The sequence below is a fragment of the Lithobates pipiens genome, unplaced genomic scaffold (genome assembly GCF_037356315.1).
Source record: "Lithobates pipiens isolate NorthernLeopardFrog02 unplaced genomic scaffold, aLitPip1_a1.2 Scaffold_16, whole genome shotgun sequence".
In the NCBI taxonomy this organism is placed as follows: Eukaryota; Metazoa; Chordata; class Amphibia; order Anura; family Ranidae; genus Lithobates; species Lithobates pipiens.
The window spans coordinates 648,961,850-648,981,318 of NW_027507748.1; the positions used below are offsets into that span (position 1 = coordinate 648,961,850).

The window sequence follows — 19,469 nt, forward strand, 5'->3', positions numbered from 1 at the left end:
AATTCGGCATTCATGGATCCTTCAAGCAAGCCATTTTAGGCCTATACTCCTCCCCAAGTGCAAGAGTTTTAACATCGGGACTATTGTCTTCCCCATTCCCCATCACAAATGGGACTCGTCAGGGCTGCCCCCTCTCCCCACTCATTTTCGCGATGGTCATTGAACCACTAGCACAAGCTATCAGAACACACCCGAGCATAGCCGGTCTTCAGATAGGTTCCACTGCACACAAAATTGGGCTATACGCCGACGACATTATCATTTGGCTCACTGATCCCCTATGCTCTCTGCCCCCGCTCTGCGATCTTTTACAACAATTCAGTCTTATTTCCCTTTATAAACTAAACCACTCTAAATCTGCCATGCTAGGGATATCTCTATCCCCGCAGCTCAAACTCAATATCTCCTCGATATCCCCGTTTTCCTGGGCTACCAACTCCTCTCTGACTTACTTGGGTATTCAGCTGACCTCCTCTACCTCTCTACTATTGCGTACTAACCTAGCTGGGCTCACCCAGAAGCTACAAAACCTTTCTACTTCGCTCCTACAGGTACAGACCTCATGGATAGGTAGAATAGCTCTTACTAAAATGTTCCTATTACCACATATTCTTTATATGTTCCGAACTTTGCCGATACCGATGCTTCAATCCGACATAGCTAGTTTACAACGACTGATTAACAAATTCATATGGTCGGGTCACAAACCACGGGTTAAAGCCTCCTCGCTCTACACACCGACAAAGACTGCTGGCATGGGAGTGCCTAACCTTAAACTGTACTATAAAGCAACATTGCTCGATCAATCCAGGAGGCTCTGGAATATGTCTTCACTACTACCTTGGACTCTCATTGAAGCAACGGATCTTATACAAGAGCCTTCACATCTTCTAGCTGCTGTTTGGTTGGGCTACCACCCCGATAAATCCTCTCTACCCACTGTGAACGCAACTCTGACCAATTGGAAATCCCTGCTACAAACCGCAGGAGGAATCCACCACCATGCTCTTCTCCAGCTACCCTTCGCAGCGATCTCCTTCCTCTCTCCGGATTTACCTTTACAAAGATGGATACAGCATGGTATTCGGACTATAGGAGACCTGTTTCAGGCCTCCCAGCTCCTCTCCTTTCAACAACTAATAAGCAGATTCTCTCTCCCTCACAAAGACTTCTACATTTACCTGAGAGTACGCCACATTCTCACCTCCATACCAACGTCCAGTTGCATCTCAACCAAGTCCATCATACAGCTTCTTTCCTCGCCCTCCAACAAAATCCGAGGCATCTCCTGCTTTTATACCCTCCTGACCCAGCAGTCTCAACCCGCCAACCCTCCGGCTATCTCCCATTGGGAGACCAAATTAAACTTTCATCTTCCATTAGCAGATTGGTATCGAGCAATTCACCTAATAACCAAATATTCAAGGAATATATCCCACCGAGAAACTGTCCTTAAGATCCTCTACAATTGGTATCATACACCTGTAAAACTCGCTCGCATTTTCCCTACCCACTCCAGCAAATGTTGGAGAAATTGTAATACAGACGGACATTTACTTCATATTTGGTGGGGATGTCCCTTCATCAAAGTGTTTTGGACGGATGTCACCAACTTTATTACTGGTTTAACTGGTTTGTCGCGTGTCATCACCCCGCAGATGGCCTTATTTGGTCTTGACATCTTGACCTGGCCTCCATCCTTCCAACCTATTGTTACACAAATTCTTATAGCAGCTCGGCTAGCTGTAGCCCGCCAATGGAAGCAACCCGTTGTTCCCACTATCAGCAATGTCATTATTATCTTAAATGAACACCTGCTGATGGAACACCTGTTTGCAAAATCGCAAATGTCCCTGAGTAAATTTCATACCTACTGGAAGCCCTGGCTCTCTGATCCTAGAGCTAAATCCTGTACCTGATTTAATTGTACTCTCCCTCACCGGTGCTAACTTTCATTCTGCAGTATCCTTACCGAATTGCACCCTTCTAGAATAACCTGAAACCACTGTGATGTGATTGACACGCTGATAGACAACAATGTTTACTAACCTTATTCTAACCATACTTCTTTGCTGCCACTCACCTTTCCTGCTTCCTTCTACCTCTCCTCGCTTCTTCCTCCCCCCTCTTCCCCTCTTCAGCTCCCTTTGCACAGAGGGAACTGGATTGGGGACCTGGTATGTACCTTTAACTATAAGCACCTCTATAAATATTGTGCCCCTTGGCACTTCGGTATATTGCTGTTGTAGCTTATCTGAGATATGTCTCTAATCCCTTGTGTATGTATTCCTCTAATTAATTATTTTGTTTTCTTTCATGCCCTACTCTGTACTTCATTTCTTATTTTCAATAAAGCTTTTTGAAAACTAAAAAAAAAAAAAAAAAAAAAAAAAAAAAAAAGAAAGATACTCGAATGCGAAATGGCAGCAATCCCAAATCAATTAAACCTTATTACTGCGGGGAAGGTTCTATACGTGCTTTTCCAAATCCTCAAAATGAAGACAAGTCAGTTTAATATGAGCGGTGAGGAAATGAAAGAAATTATTCACAAGCACACCAAAGGAAGATGCGTACAATGATTAGGAGATAAAGTTGGTAATGATCAAAGGACAGCTGATGTCCCATGAATTTTTTATGGGATCACCGTACACAGCGCAGAAAAAAAAAGGGGTCTAAGTAAAGTGGTTTTATCAGCAAACATTAACTATGAACTACATCCAAGTCCAAAACATCTGGTTAGAATTCCCATAAAAGTTTTATGTAAAAATCTATTAAAGATACAAAAAAACGCTATAATTTGATGATTGATCTCCCTGAGTTTAAGGCCCTTCCCTGGACATATAATAACCCCCACTTATCACTCCTTGCCACCCTTCTCCCACCTATTTATCATCAGCAGCACTGGCACTTGGTTAGAGGAGGGTGGGGGAAATGCTTTGGCTAAGAGGGACTGCATCGGTGGAGTAGAGCAAGCGGCTCTAGCATGAGATACAGTATTCATACACGTGGAATTTTCCACATTTTGTCATGTTACAACCAAAAACGTAATTGCATTTTAATTGCATTTTAATGGGATTTTATGTGATAGAGCAGCCTTTCTCAAACTTTTCAACACAGAGGAACCCTTGAAATAGTTCTCCAGTCTCGGGGAACCCCTGCTAAAAATTAGAAATCTACAACTCATGATACATTAGTGTGATGGTCAGTGGGAAGATTGGTCCTTACACTTGTGGTCACTGGGAAGAATTACCTCCTTACAGATAGATAAAAAGATCAATGGTGTTGGTGGGAACTTATTCGAGAGGCAGAAATGGCCCAATGCTGAAGGAACCCCTACAACCTCTGGAGGAACCCTAGAGTTCCACGGAACCCTGGTTGAGAATCACTGTGATAGACCAACACAAAGTGTCACATAATTGTGAAGTGGAGTATAAAATGACAAATGTTTTTCAGAATTTTTTACAAATAAATATGTGAAAAGTGTGGCGTACATTTGTATTCAGCCCCCCCCCCCCAAGTCAATACTTTGTAGAGACTCCTTTTACTGAAATTACAGCTGCAAGTCTTTTTAGGGATGTCTCTACCAGCTTTGCACATCTAGAGAGTGACATTTTTGCCCATTCTTCTTTGCAAAATAGCTAAAACTCTGTGAACCGCAAAGTCTTTTGCAGAATCTAACAGGTTTTCTTCTAAGATTGCCCTGTATTTGGCTCCATCCATCTTCCCATCAACTCTAACAGCTTCCCTGTCCCTGCTGAAGAAAAGCATCACTACAAAATAATGCTGTCACCACCATGTTTCACAGTGCATATGGTGTGTTCAGGGTGATGTGCAGTGTTAGTTTTCTGCCACACACAGCGTTTTGCTTTTAGGCCAAAAAGTTCAATTTTGGTCTCATCTGTCCAGAGCACCTTCTTCCACATGTTTGCTGTGTCCTCCACGTGGCTTCTCACAAACTGCAAATGGGACTTATGGCTTTCTTTCATCAATGGCTTTCTTCTTGCCACTCTTCCATAAACACCAGATTTGTGGAGTGCACAACTAATAGTTGTCCTGTGGACAGATCCTCCTACCTGAGCTGTGGATCTCTGCAATTCCTCCAGAGTTACCATGGGCCTCTTGGCTGCTTCTCTAATTAATGCTCTCCTTGCCCGGCCTGTCAGTTTAGCTGGACGGCCATGTCTTGGTAGGTTTGCAGTTGTGCCATACTCTTTCCATTTTCAGATTATGGATTGAACAGTGCTCCGTGAGATGTTCAAAGCTTGGTATATTGTCTTATAAGCTAACCCTGCTTTAAACTTCTCCATAACTTTATCCCTGACCTGTCTGGTGTGTTCCTTGGCATTCATGATGCTGTTTGGTCACTAAAGTTCTCTAACAAACCTCTGAGGGCTTCACAGAACAGCTGTGTTTATATTGAGATTAAATTGCACACAGGTGGACTCTATTTACTAATTAGGTAACTTTTAAAGGCAATTGGTTCCACTAGATTTTAGTTAGGGGTATATGAGTTGAGGGGGCTGAATACAAATGCACGCCACACTTTTCAGATATTTGATTGCAAAAAAAATTGGAAAACCATTTATCATTTTCCTTAAACTCCACAATTATGTGTCACATTGTGTTGGTCTATCACATAAAATCCCAATAAAATACATTTACGTTTTTGGTTATAACATGACAAAATGTAGAAAATCTTAAGGGATGTGAATACTTTTTCAAGGCACTGTATATTTAGAGGAATTACCCTTGACTCACCATGTTTGGATGCAGGTGCGGGTTCCTTTAACTCCTTTTCCGATATTACCACAGGTTTACTTCAAGCCCCAGGGCTCCTAGACATGTCTGGGGAAAAGAAGTCTCTAAATTTCCCACCCTCTGCAGCTGCAGGCACTGCACCAGATGAGGCAAAGTGGGTGGGCACATGATCTGCAGCCCGGTCCTTCGTTGTGAGTCCCAGGCATGCTGGCAACCAGGAAGCAGCCCAATAGCACACAGCTTCTATGGAAGGCACAGTCACTGCAGAGAGAACTGCCCCAATTGTTTACAGCGTAATGTTTTTTTAAGTGGTGTGGCCCTATGTCTCCAGCCACCAACCTTTGGTACCAGCCTTAGGACTCCTCCAGCTGCTTACCAGTGGTACCAGCCCAGAAACTCCTCCACCTGTCCCCCTGTGTACCTAGACCTACCCTGTTTTTTAACAGCCTCACAAAGGCTAAGTGCAAGTAGCTGTTCATATGCAGTACTGTTTACTGTTTTACTATATAATGTGCATTTTCATAAAGGTGCAGTAAGCAAGATTTTTTTTTTTTTGCGCACAGCACCTAAAACACACATTTTTGTCATTTTGGTCTTGTTAGCATTGTTAATCCTACTCTGCACATGTTTAAAGAGGAACAGCAGTCTGCTCACATAATTTGTAACAAAAATATCTTTGCCTTTCTGAAGCTTTCCTCCAACCACTTTGCATATTATTTTATATATACAGTACTGTGATTCTGTATTTGCCAAATATGCTGCACAAATCTCCCTCCCTGAGTCTGGCTGCAACCATTTAAAGTGTGCTTCACTGTAAGGCCCGAAACACAACAGATACTGCACTGGGTCACGCAAAAAGTAGTGCATGCATTACTTTTGATAAAAGCTGCACACCAAATCGCATGGTACTGCAGTACCATGCGATATGGTCCCTCCAAATACACTGCATTTACTAAAGGGAAATCCACTTTGCACTGCAAGAGCACTTGGAAGTAAAGTTGTTGTAGATCCGAGGGGGGCATGCAAGGAAAATAAAAAACAGCATTATAGCTTGCACATAATTGGATGATAAAATCAGCAGAGCTTCCCCTCATTTCAGATCTACCCCTCAGATTTAGAATGACTGCACTTCCAAGTGCACTTGCAGTGTAAAGTGGATTTGCCTTTCATAAATAACCCCCATTGTGTTGAAACCCAATGCAGACCGCAAAGGCAGTGTGTTTTTAACACAGTGTGGGAAACGCGCACAGAACGCGCCTTTGCCACACTGCCTTCTGTCATGGACCAGCCCTTCAGAGTTTCTCAGTAAGTGGCAGGTATACTCCTAGGGGTACTTCTAGTTTTATCTAAGTCTTCAATTAAAGTTTACCGTTTAAAGACCGCACCAATTCTGACACTTTTTGTTTACATGTAAATATCAGTATTTATTTCTTTTTGCTATAAAGTCTTTCCATATTTTTTTTTGTCACATGGTATATGTGCAGCGGTTTTTGCAAAAAACACCATGCATAACCCAATTTTTTGGTAAAATATAAAAGATGATTTTCTGCCAAGTAACTAGATATCTAAAATGTCACACTTTAAATTTGCACACGCTCGTTGAATGGTGACAAACTACTATACTTAAAAACCTCCATAGGTGAAGCTTTACAATTTTTTACAGGTTATCAGTTTGGAGTTACAGAGGAGGTAATTATTGCTCTTGCTATAACTTTGCAGTGATACCTCACATGTGTGGTGCAAACACCACTTACATATGCGTGTGCGACCTATGTATGTATTAGTAGTAGGCAGGGCATCGCTAGACAACTGGATGGAGGGAGGGAGCGGAAGCTGCCAGAGTTAACTTTTCAAGTGCTCCAGCAGCTGATTGGTTGCTAGGATCACCCTACATCCTAACAATCAATCACCTACTAGGACACTTGAAATGTTAACTCCGGCAGCTCCTACTCTCCATCCAAAGATGCTTTGTCTCCTGCTCTCTGTCTAGAGTTGGCTGCCTACCACTCTCCACTCTGCTGTACTTTTTTAGTTTTGGGCAGAGTGGGGAAGATTTGCAAGAACAGTTGGGATTTCACTGCTCTGTCCCCTCTGGGGAGATTTTTTTTTAACCTTTTGTGATAAACAGACAGCAATTTAACCCCTTAGAGGCTCTGTCCCCTTTCCAGTTTGCTGCGTCCCTTACTGAAAAATATTACCTAATTTTCTGCCCCAGAGAAGTGACACAGCCATAGGAACTCCTCTAAACTAATAAAAGGCACTGCACAGCACGCTCCCGGAAGAATGATCGCTTTGCCTTCTGGTTCCTTATCACCAGATTACTGTGAATGCCTCTGATTGGCTATCAAAGTGTTCAGGCACTGTACAGCTGTACAACACTGTAGAGTTAGGGTCAAAGGTCAGGGTCAGTGTATTTTAGGTAGGATTAAAAAATAAAATAAAAATTAATTTACTATCAAGTTTTTTGGTAGAAAAAAAAGGCAAATCCACACTGTTGCTTTTGGGCCCTACTACAGGTAGAATCAACAAAAAACATACACATATCTGGCATCCTTGCAATCGTCAGGAGCAGGAGAATTTGTTCTGGGTTGTTTTTTGGTGGTATGTTATGGTAATGGCAAGGAATACACAGCTAGTTTTTAAAATGACCTTTTAAAAAAAAAAAAAAAGGAAGTGTAGAATGCCAAGTTCATTACGATCTCTACCGAAGCACCTCCGGCATCTCTGTGTACACACGATCGGAATTCCGGCCAGAAAAAGACTGATGAACGGAAATTCTGATCGTGTGTATGCAATTCCGACACGCCAAAACTCACGCATGCTCAGATTCAACTACAAGATAGAAGCCATTGGCTACTGGCTATTGAAGTTCCTTTTTCTAATCCCGTCGTACGTGTTGTACGTCACTGCGTTCTAAACAATCGGAATTTGGTGTGACCGTGTGTAGGCAAGACAGCTTGAGCGGAATTCTGTTGGGAAAACCATCAGAGCTTTTTCCGAGGAGAATTCCAATCGTGTGTACGCGGCATTACACTGATACTGAGCTATATGACCACAGTGGAACCATTAGAGTGTCTTGGAACATTGAATTTTAATCCAAAAATCTTAATAAATGGTCAAACGGAACTGTACTATGTGGAGTCTTTCTTCCCATGTTCCTGGATTTCTGAGGTTTACCAACGTGGCTTGGATCAAGTATCTGGCAGTATACTGATGAGGATTGAGGCCTGTTATTCTTATGGTTCTGGTGAGTTTGAACCCCAGCGGGTTGTGTGGAGGAAATTGGTGAAAGGTGCACTCATCGCTAACACGTTTAGGACCACCAATTGTGTCCACTATAGACTTTTTTTCACCATCATCTGCCTGTTTTGTATTATTCAATGTTTATTATGCATATATGGTGATGTACATATACTAGCCAGTAATTTTTTATTAATTGACAGGAGCACCACTTTGATGAGTATTTGTTACTGTTCAGCAGTTTCAATTATTTGTCTCATGTGAGAATTTACAATCAATGTTTTAAGTGGCTGCTGTTTCTATATATATATATCTATATATATCTATATATATCTATATATATATATATATATATATATATATATATCTTTTTTTTATATATATATTTCTATACATTTTCTTTATGTTTTATATAAGTACCTGTGCTGATGCTACTTGCGGCTCCGTAGCGCTGAGATAGGAAGAAGTGGGTATTGTGATATAGTTTTTTCTTCCTGTTTTAACACATGCTAATATTCTGCCTGCTTTGGCAGCTACAGCTTGACACTGCATGCTGTTGCTCAATCTGTCATCTATTAGCACCCCTAGATCCTTCCCCATCCTTGAGTCTCTCAGCTGTTCTCCACCTAGTGAATGTTTAGCATTTATGTTTTTTGCCCTCAAGTGCACTACTTTACATTTCTCCACATTAAACCTTGTTTGCCATTTGCCCGCCCACTCCTTTATTTTATTCAGGTCATTCTGCAAAATTCCTATGTCCTGATGTGAGTCTATTACTCTGGTTATCTTTGTGTCATCCGCAAAAACTGAGACTGAACTAGTTAACCCATACTCTATATCATTTATGAATATGTTGAATAAAATTGCTCCCAAAACAGAACCTTGGGGTACCCCACTAACCAATCGAAACCACTCTGAGTACATGTTATTTATCATCTCCCTTTGTACTTGTCCCCGTAACCAAGCCTGCAGACCTCAGCTTGTAAATTAAGTGTTTATGGGGTACTGTATCAAATGCTTTTGCAAAGTCCATCCACAGGTCTCTGACTATCTAGATGGCAGCTCACCTCCTCGTAGAATGTTAGCAGATTGGTCTGGCAGGAATGTCCTCTCATAAACCAATGCTGATTACCACTAATAATATTCTTATCTTCAGTAAATCTTTGGCTATAATCCCTAATCATCCCCTCCAATAATTTACCTACTATTGATGTTAGGCTGACTGGCCTGTAATTCCCAGGAATATGTCTCTGCCCTTTTTTGAATAGTGGTACCATGTTGGCTTTTCTCCAATCAGCTGGTACTAATCCTGTCATTATGCTGTCCACAAAGATCAGGAATAATGGCCTGGCTATAAGTTAAAGAGGGATTCCGCCCAAAAAAAAAATATTAAAAGCCAGCAGCTATAAATACTACAGCTGCTGACTTTTAATAAATGGACACTCACCTGTCCCGGGTTCCAGCGATGCCGGCAGCCGAGGCTGATCGACCGCTCGGGCCTCGGCGGCTGCCGCCGCCATTCGAGGTGAGGGAATCAGGAAGTAAAGCGAATCGGCTTCACTTCCCGGTTCCCTACTGCGCATGCGCGAGCTGCGCCGCGCAATAGGAAATCTCTGCGCTGTCACTGGGACCCGTGTGTGTCCCAGCAGACAGCGCGGCAGGGCAGGAAATGGCGTAGACTCCCGTGGGAGTCTATGCCCGGAAGTGGGTGAAAATACCTGTCTTTGACAGGTATCTCCACCCCCCTCCCCCCTGAAAGGTGTCAATTGTGACACCGGAGGGGGGTTCCGATCAGCGGAGGTTCCACTTTAGGGTGGAATCCCGCTTTAACTGAGTTCTTTGAGGACTCTCGGGTGTAAGCCATCTGGTCCTGGTGATATATTTTTCAATCACAGCTGATCACAGTGTAAACAGGAAGAGCCATAGATCGGCTTTTTCTCCATTCGCACTGACAGGCGCAAGTAGGGGAGAGAAAACTTACTTATTTAAACATTTTTGTAACAGAAACAAAGAAAACTTTTTTTTTTATTTGGAGTGCAAACAATAGAAACCCCAGTGGTGATCCAATACCACCAAAAGAAAGCTCTATTTGTGTGAAAAAAATGATAAAAATGTTCTTTGAGTACAGTGTTGCATGACCGCGCAATTGTCATTCAGAGTGTAACAGCGCTGAAAGCTGAAAATTGGCCTGGGCAGGAAGTGGGAGGGGGGGTTGAGTGCCCAGTATTGAAGTGGTTAATCACCTCTGAGTTTTTTTATTTTTTGCTAAACAAAAAAAGGACAAAAAAAGTGAAAAAATAAAAAAGTTTTTCTTAATTTCTGTCAAAATTTGGTAAATGAGTAATTTTTCTCTTTCACTAATGTGTGCTGATGAGGCTGCACTGATGAGCCGACGCTGATGAGGTGGCACAGATATTCAGCACTGATGAGCACTGATACGTGGCACTTATGGGCAATGATAGGCAGCATGGGTAGGCAGCACTGATGAGTGGCATTGATGAGCAGGCACTGATGGACACAGATTGACATCACTCCTTACTGAGATTGGGGTTGCGTTGTGTCCCAGGGACAAAGCAAGCCGATGATCGCTGCGTGCCCCTGCACGCATGCAAGCGCAGTGAGACTGGGGCGATGTCATATGATGTCATCCCAGAACAAGACAGCATTCGGCCTATTGCCATTAGTCTATACGGCAGGTGGGAAGTAGTTAATGACACCCCCATGCATTGGCAAAACGCCAGCACAAAAACTGCATGGTGCTGCAGTGTTATGCGAGGCTGTGCGGTAACCTTTTGAAAAACTGGTCTGGAACTTCTTTACCTGCGTTTCTGGACAGCCCACTGAAATGAGTAGGCTCCCCTACCCACAGAACACAGGTGCACAAGTGTGCACCTAGCCTTAGGAGTTGCAAAGGATATGTACAGTTTTTACTAACACATGTCAAAGTTTCAAAACTGGGTTCAGGCATTATATATTTGTATTATCTTCATCATGAAGGAGTTAAAGATCAGCCACTGTTGCTCTCTCGCCCTGTGCAGGGTGACTGGTCCTGTCCCCACCCCCTCAAGTAGTTCTCTGCAGGCAGCCTGTATTGGGTAGAGCAGGGGTAGGCAACCTGAAAGCGGAGTTCTGCCTAAAAATGGAACTTCCGCTTTAAGGGAAGGTGACCCCCTGACATGCCACATTTGGTATGTCATTTTTTTGGGGGGGAGAGGATACCCTCTTTTTAGAGGGTTCCAGCTCCCACTTCCTCCCAGCGCACCATGGAACTGTAAGGGAGATCACCTCTCCCCCTCCCTCTCGGCAATCATCTGGGACATGTCAGGTCCCAGACGATTGCCCAACCAGTCACGGCGCGCCGTGTGGCTCGCACATGCAGCTGTGAAGCCACAGCTGAGCACCCACAGTGACAATGCCGGCGCTGCAGAGAGGAGGGGGAGACGAGCGGGGCTTTGTTCCCCCGCATCGCTGGACCCTGGGCAGGTAAGTGTCTCAGCAGCTGCAGTATTTGTAGCTGCTGACTTTTATTTTTATTTTTTTAAGCGGAACTGCGCTTTAAAGAGGTAGAGATCTACCTGAAAAACACGGGAGAAGTTAGAGATCACCGGGGCACAGTGTCGCCCAGTGTTGCCTCCTTACAGCTGATTTAAACCTCTAATTGCCATACTACCATGTTGCAATCACGTGCAGTGCATGGCAATCATGGGTTTAATCAGGTGGTGAGGAGGCAACATATTGCCTTCTCACCACCTGTTAACACACACTTAGATCACGTTTCAAAGGAGCAGCAGTGCCTGCTATACCTATTATGAATGACCCCTTATGCCGCGTACACACGATCGAATTGTCTGGCGTACTTAGTCCGACATACAATCCGGCGGATAGTCTGGCGGACTTTCTACCAAACTGACTTGGCCACACAGAAAGTCCGACGTTCGCTTGCGCGATGACGTACAGCACGTACGACGGGACTAGAAAAAGCCAGTATCCAATAGCTTCCTTTTTCGTACTTGCTTTGAGCATGCGTCATTCTTAGTCTGCCGTACTAGCATACTGACGAATGTATTGTCCGCTGAAACCCAAGTCTGACGGGAAGATTGGAGTGCAAAAATACTTTCTTAGTCCGCCGGACTTCACGCTGGAAAAGTCCGCTGAAGTCCACACACGATCGAATTGTCCACTGAAATGCGTTTCGGCGGACTAAGTACGCCGGACAATCTGATCGTGTGTACGCGGCATTAGTTGCATTCAGCAGCGGCACCCTTAGGACTTGTTCACGTATAAAGTTGGGGTGTGGTTAAACAGCAGGATATAATAGAAATCCTGGCTAAGGAAAGATGCAGGTACACTACATCTACAGGTATGGGTAAAGCACAGCGCATCAGTGTGAAAGCAGCCCTATACTACGGTATTATGCTCAGTGTATTGCTTCACACTGACCTAAAGATCTCTTCTTTCCTGCAGCTGGCACCACTCTGGAGACCACTAGCTGGGATAAGAGGTGGAGCAGGGGCGGATCCGGGGGGGGGGGGGGGCAACGGGTCAATTGCCCCCCCCCCCCCGAGAATACCGGCAGGCTGGTTTCCGCGGGTCCAATCGCGGCCGGTTCCGCGGGTACCAGCGGCCCGGTTCCGCGGGTACCAGCGGGTCGGTTCCGCGGGTCCAATCGCGGCCGGTTCCGCGGGTACCAGCGGGCCGGTTCCGCGGGTACCAGCGGGCCGGTTCCGCGGGTCCAATCACGGCCGGTTCCACGGGTCCAATCGCGGCCCGTTCCGCGGGTACCCGCACGGCCGGTTCCGCGGGTCCAATCACGGTCGGTTCCGCGGGTACCCGCGCTGAGTGGACGGTGAGGGAGGGGGCAGCTGGGCGGCTTAGGAGGGCTGCTGGCCAATCAGGAAGCCAGCAGGCAGGGGAGCAGGGAGATGACATCATCTCTCACTGCCCTGCATCCCTCCAGTTCCGCCCTCACTGTGTAGGAAGCTGTGTGCAGCAGAGAGATTGCAGAAAAGTGACACAGTAGGTGACAATCCGCAATGTGTGGCAGGCTACGTGGCAATCCGCAATGTGTGGCAGACTACGTGGCAAGTGACAATCCGCAATCTGTGGCAGGTGACGTGGCAAGTGACAATCCGCAATGTGTGGCAGGCAATGTGGCAAGTGACAATCTGCAATGTGTGGCAGGTGACGTGGCAAGTGGCAATCCGCAATGTGTGGCAGGCAATGTGGCAAGTGACAATCCGCAATGTGTGGCAGGTGACGTGGCAAGTGGCAATCCGCAATGTGTGGCAGGCAACGTGGCAAGTGACAATCCGCAATGTGTGGCAGGTGACGTGGCAAGTGGCAATCCGCAATGTGTGGCAGGCAACGTGGCAAGTGACAATCCGCAATGTGTGGCAGGCAACGTGGCAAGTGACAATCCGCAATGTGTGGCAGGTGACGTGGCAAGTGACAATCCGCAATGTGTGGCAGGTGACGTGGCAAGTGACAATCCGCAATGTGTGGCAGGCAACGTGGCAAGTGACAATCCGCAATGTGTGGCAGGTGACGTGGCAAGTAACAATCCGCATTTGGTGACAAGTGACGTGGCAAGTGACAATCCACATTTGGTGACAAGTGACAATCCACATTTTGTGGCAGGCGACATGGCAAGTGACATCCTCAGGGCTCCCACTGATTCTGCATTATGGTGAGTTGAACCATTTAATTTTATATTACAATGTATTAATAGAAATAATGCGCTTCAATCATCCTGACACCATAACAACCATGGTGCCGTAATGATTGAAGCACAAATACCAGCCATTTCCCATATAAATTGCCCCCAAAAAAACATATTTTATAGCAGTGCCCCTCCCGAGATTAGACTCTGGATCCGCCCCTGAGGTGGAGTGCAGTTTGTATCACTCTGCATGGGGCATAAGTCGTGACTGCAGAGGAGGCATTAGCTTATGTGGCCCTTGCTCCTTACTATAGCTCCAATTTTACAAGTAATTGCACTTTGATGTTCTGGCTGGAATGGCCGGTCTTAGAATTTCACTTTGATGTTCTGGCTGGAATGGCCAGTTCGTGATCTACCAGTCACACGTCTGCGATCTACTGGTTGCTGACCCCAGGGGTAGAGCCTGCTGGGCCCCTCCCACAGTTCCACTCCCTGTACGTGTACAGCCCAGAGACAATGTCATTACTGCTTTGCAAGGTAATATCTGGGTTTGTAAAGGCATTGGGTGCACACAAAGTTGATTTTTGTCCTTTCTGTCTATTGAAGAACATATATAAAGTGATTTATTTGTGCCTTGAGTTCAGCCTTATCCTGGAGCCCTTCAGCAGAGTTGTACCTTGTGCAGGGCATGGTGTCAGCATAAAGTGTGCAGGGCATGGAGTGTGAAGGGTGGGGGTGTCCATGGCATAGAGTATGCAGGCTTGGGGTGCGCAGGGCATGGAGTGTGTAGGGTGGGGGTGTGCAGGCCATGGAGTGTGCAGGGTTGGGGTGTGCAGGGCATGGAGTGTGCAGCATGGGGGTGTGCAGGGCATGGAGTGTGTAGGTTGGTGGTATGCAGGGCATGGAGTGTGTAGGGAGGGGGTGTGCAGAGCATGGATTGTGTAGGGTGGGGGTGTGCAGGGCATGGAGTGTGTAGGGTGGGGGTGTGCAGGGCATGGATTGTGTAGGGCAGGGGTGTGCAGGGCATGGATTGTGTAGGGTGGGGGTGTGTAGGGCGGGGGTGTGCAGGGCATGGATTGTGTAGGGTGGGGGTGTGCAGGTCATGGAGTGTGCAGGGTGGGGGTGTGCAGGGCATGGAGTGTGTAGGGTGGGGTCATGCAGGGTATGGAGTGTGACGAGTGGGAGTGCGCAAGGTATGGAGTGTGTAGGGTGGGGGTGTGCAGGGTATGAAGTGCGTAGGGTGGGGGTATGCAGGGTATGGAGTGTGTAGGGTGGGGGTGTGTAGAGTATGGATTGTGCAGGGTGGGGGTGTGCAGGGTATGGAGTGTGTAGAGTGGGGGTGTGCAAGGCATGGACTGCGCAGGGTGTGTAGGGTGGGGGTTTGCAGGGTATGGAGTGTGAAAGGTGGGGGTGTGTAGGGTGGGGGTGTGCAAGGCATGGAGTGTGCAGGGTGGGAGTGTGTAGGGTGGGGGTGTGCAAGAAATGGAGTGTGCAGGGTGAGGTGTGTAGAGTGGGAGTGTACAGGGTGGGGGTATGTAGGGTGGGGGTGTGCAGGCCATGGATTGTGCAGGGTGGGGGAGTGTAGGGTATTGAGTGTGCAGGGTATGGAGTGTGTAGGGTGGGGGTGTGCAGGGTATGGAGTGTGAAGGGTGGGGGTGTGCAGGGTATGGAGTGTGTAGGGTGGGGGTGTGTAGGGTATGGATTGTGCAGGGTGGTGTTGTGTAGGGTGGGGGTGTGCAGGGTATGGAGTGTGTAGAGTGGGGGTGTGCAAGGCATGGATTGCGCAGGCTGTGTAGGGTGGGGGTGTGCAGGGTATGGAGTGTGAAAGGTGGGGGTGTGTAGGGTGGGGGTGTGCAAGGCATGGAGTGTGCAGGGTGGGAGTGTGTAGGGTGGGGGTGTGCAAGAAATGGAGTGTGCAGGGTGAGGTGTGTAGAGTGGGGGTGTACAGGGTGGGGGTATGTAGGGTGGGGGTGTGCAGGCCATGGATTGTGCAGGGTGTGGGTGTGTAGGGTATAGAGTGTGCAGGGTATGGAGTGTGTAGGGTGGGGGTGTGCAGGGTATAGAGTGTGAAGGGTGGGGGTGTGCAGGGCATGGAGTGTGTAGGGTGAGGGTGTGTAGGGTGGGGGTGTGCAAGGCATGGATTGTGTAGGGTAGGGTGTGCAGGACATGGATTATGTAGGGTGGGGGTGTGCAGGGTATGGAATGTGTAGGGTGGGGGTATGCAGAGCATGGAGTGTGTAGGGTGGGGGTATGCAGGGTATGAAGTCTGTAGGGTGGGGGTGTGCAGGGTATGGCGTGTGGAGGGTGGTGGTGTGTAGGGTGGGGGTGTGTAGGGTGTGGATTGTGCAGGGTGGTGGTGTGTAGGGTGTGGGTGTGCAGGGTATGGAGTGTGTAGGGTGGGGGTGTGCATGGCATGGAGTGTGTAGGGCAGGGGTGTGCAGAGCATGGATTGTGTAGGGAGGGGGTGTGCAGGGCATGGAGTGCGCAGGGTGGGGGTGTGCAGGGTATGGAATGTGTAGGGTGGGGGTATGCAGAGCATGGAGTGTGTAGGGTGGGGGTATGCAGGGTATGAAGTCTGTAGGGTGGGGGTGTGCAGGGTATGGCGTGTGGAGGGTGGTGGTGTGTAGGGTGGGGGTGTGTAGGGTATGGATTGTGCAGGGTGGTGGTGTGTAGGGTGTGGGTGTGCAGGGTGTGGGTGTGCAGGGTATGGAGTGTGTAGGGCAGGGGTGTGCAGGGCATGTAATGTGTAGGGCGGGGGTGTGCAGGGCATGGAGTGCGCAGGGTGGGGGTGTGCAGGGCATGGAGTGTGTAGGGTGGGGTCATGCAGGGTATGGAGTGTGACGAGTGGGAGTGCGCAAGGTATGGAGTGTGAAAGGTGGGGGTGTGTAGGGTGGGTGTGTGCAAGGCATGGAGTGTGCAGGGTGGGAGTGTGTAGGGTGGGGGTGTGCAAGAAATGGAGTGTGCAGGGTGAGGTGTGTAGAGTGGGGGTATGTAGGGTGGGGGTGTGCAGGCCATGGATTGTGCAGGGTGGGGGTGTGTAGGGTATAGAGTGTGCAGGGTATGGAGTGTGTAGGGTGGGGGTGTGCAGGGTATGGGGTGTGAAGGGTGGGGGTGTGCAGGGCATGGACTGTATAGGGCGGGGGTGTGCAGGGCATGGAGTGCGCAGGGTGGGGGTGTGCAGGGCATGCATTGTGTAGGGTGGGGGTGTAGGGCATGCATTGTGTAGGGTGGGGGTGTGCAGGGCATGCATTGTGTAGGATGGGGGTGTGCAGGGCATGCATTGTGTAGGGTGGGGGTGTGCAGGGCATGCATTGTGTAGGGTGGGGGTGTAGGGCATGCATTGTGTAGGGTGGGGGTGTGCAGGGCATGCATTGTGTAGGGTGGGGGTGTGCAGGGCATGCATTGTGTAGGGTGGGGGTGTGTAGGGTGTGGGTGTGCAGGACATACATTGTATAAGGTGGGGGTGTGTAGGGCATGCATTGTGTAGGGTGGGGGTGTAGGGCATGCATTGTGTAGGGTGGGGGTGTGCAGGGCATGCATTGTGTAGGGTGGGGGTGTGCAGGGCATGCATTGTGTAGGGTGGGGGTGTGCAGGGCATGCATTGTGTAGGGTGGGGGTGTGTAGGGTGTGGGTGTGCAGGACATGCATTGTATAAAGTGGGGGTGTGTAGGGCATGCATTGTGTAGGGTGGGGGTGTGTAGGGCATGCATTGTGTAGGGTGGGGGTGTGTAGGGCATGCATTGTGTAGGGTGGGGGTGTGCAGGGCATGCATTGTGTAGGGTGGGGGTGTGCAGGGCATGCATTGTGTAGGGTGGGGGTGTGTAGGGTGTGGGTGTGCAGGACATGCATTGTGTAGGGTGGGGGTGTGTAGGGCATGCATTGTGTAGGGTGGGGGTGTGTAGGGCATGCATTGTGTAGGGTGGGGGTGTGCAGGACATGCATTGTATAAGGTGGGGGTGTGCAGGGCATGCATTGTGTAGGGTGGGGGTGTGTAGGGCATGCATTGTGTAGAGTGGGGGTGTGCAGGACATGCATTGTATAAGGTGGGGGTGTGCAGGGCATGCATTGTGTAGGGTGGGGGTGTGCAGGGCATGCATTGTGTAGGGTGGGGGTGTGTAGGGTGTGGGTGTGCAGGACATGCATTGTGTAGGGTGGGGGTGTGTAGGGCATGCATTGTGTAGGGTGGGGGTGTGCAGGACATGCATTGTATAAGGTGGGGGTGTGTAGGGCATGCATTGTGTAGGGTGGGGGGATGTGATGAGTGTTCCTGAGGTTCCTGTTTCCTCCTCTCTCACACACAGTCTGCTCTCTCTTGGTGTGTAGAGTGGGGGGGACGTGTAGCAGCCAGCAATGTGCTGTGTTGTACAGATATGCAGGCTGCACAGGGGGAGCCTCACCAACTCTAGACACCAGCTGCCTGCAAACTCCTGAGAGAGCCGGCTGTCCCCTCCACTGACTCCTCTCCACACTCTGCCTTGCTGCACACCTCCCGCACTCCTTCCCTCCCGCACTCCTTTCCTCCCGCAGTACAGCTCTCCTCTGACCCGTTCAGCTCTCCAGCGAAGGTGTCGGCTCGCCCCGGGCTCTTTACCTGACTCTCCTCACCCCGGACACCGGAGGAGCCCCAATGCAGTGGCCGTGGCTTTTCACCATCGTCTTTGCAAACTTTTGCAGTCGGGGATTGTCTTCCCAACCTGGAAGTCTGAGGAGCCTGAGAGCGTCCAGCCTGAGAAGAGATGGTAGGTGCCCCGGGGGGACTTTCTTTCTGAGCCGGGAAGTTTGGGATGCTGAGACTTCTAATATTCTATCAGAGAGAGAAAGAGATGTACTATGAGCCTTTCCACCCCCTGCATGCTGTGTGTGTGATGATGATGATGAGGACATGTTGTCCATAGCAACCACATCCATTGTTTTATTGTCCATAGCAACCGCATCCCGTATTATATTGCCCGTAGCAACCAATTCCCTTGTTTTACTATACCTGTTGCCAATAGCAGCCACAGCCCTGTGGTCTAATTGGACCTGTTACCAATACTAAGACCCCATACACACACTATTAGATTTTCTGCAGATTTTTGTCTTCAGATTTACCAAAACCATACAATATGAGGTCAAACCTTAAAAGTTTTAATGTGTATGCATTCAGTCAGGCCCTTGCACTACATGGTTTTGGTAAAGCTGATGACAAAAATCTGCAGAACATCTAATAGTGTGTATGGGGTCATGTATTCCTTGTTTCATTGGACATTTTGCTGTTAGCAACCACATCCCTTGTTTTACTGGATCTGTTGCCTATAGCAACCACATCCCTTGTGGTTTTGGACCTGTTGCCCATAGCAACCTCATTCCTTGTTTTACTGGACCGGTTGCATCCCACATCCTTTAGTCTCATTGAAAAGTTGGAGCTTGATTGCCTGGCATGAACCTCAGTCCCAAATGGCTGACTTGTGTAGGTTGTATTGTGGAGATTTGTTACCTATAGCTACCGCATCCCCTGTCTCATTAAAAGGTTGAAGCTTGATTGGCTGTTATGGGCCACAGTCCCACGTGCTGTTATTTCTAAAGCAGCCATTTCCAACTAGGGATCTGAGGAACTCTAGGGTTCCCTGAGCGGTGTCTAGGGGTTCTTTCAGCTGCAACTTATTGCCCTCCCATCTGATGGTGTCTGGATTGTTCCGGCTACATCGCCACGTGGGAGAGCCAGGGCCAATTATCTTTTTTAGCCCCCTTTAAGGGGGTATTCTTCTGACCATCAATACAAGCAACAATTTCCCAATGACTTCCGATTCATTTATTTTTGGTAGCAGAAGTT

General features: G+C 48.0%; 1 protein-coding gene across 1 annotated transcript in view; it reads left to right on the forward strand.

Moving 5' to 3' along the window:
- The first annotated feature begins 17,957 nt into the window (after positions 1 to 17,957).
- Positions 17,958 to 19,469, forward strand: part of PDGFD (platelet derived growth factor D) — a 383,342-nt gene continuing 381,830 nt past the window's right edge. The window contains exon 1 of the mRNA XM_077484355.1: positions 17,958 to 18,396. Coding sequence (XP_077340481.1) covers positions 18,285 to 18,396 — 112 coding nt within the window. The 5' untranslated portion in view covers positions 17,958 to 18,284. The remainder of the gene's footprint in view (positions 18,397 to 19,469) is intronic.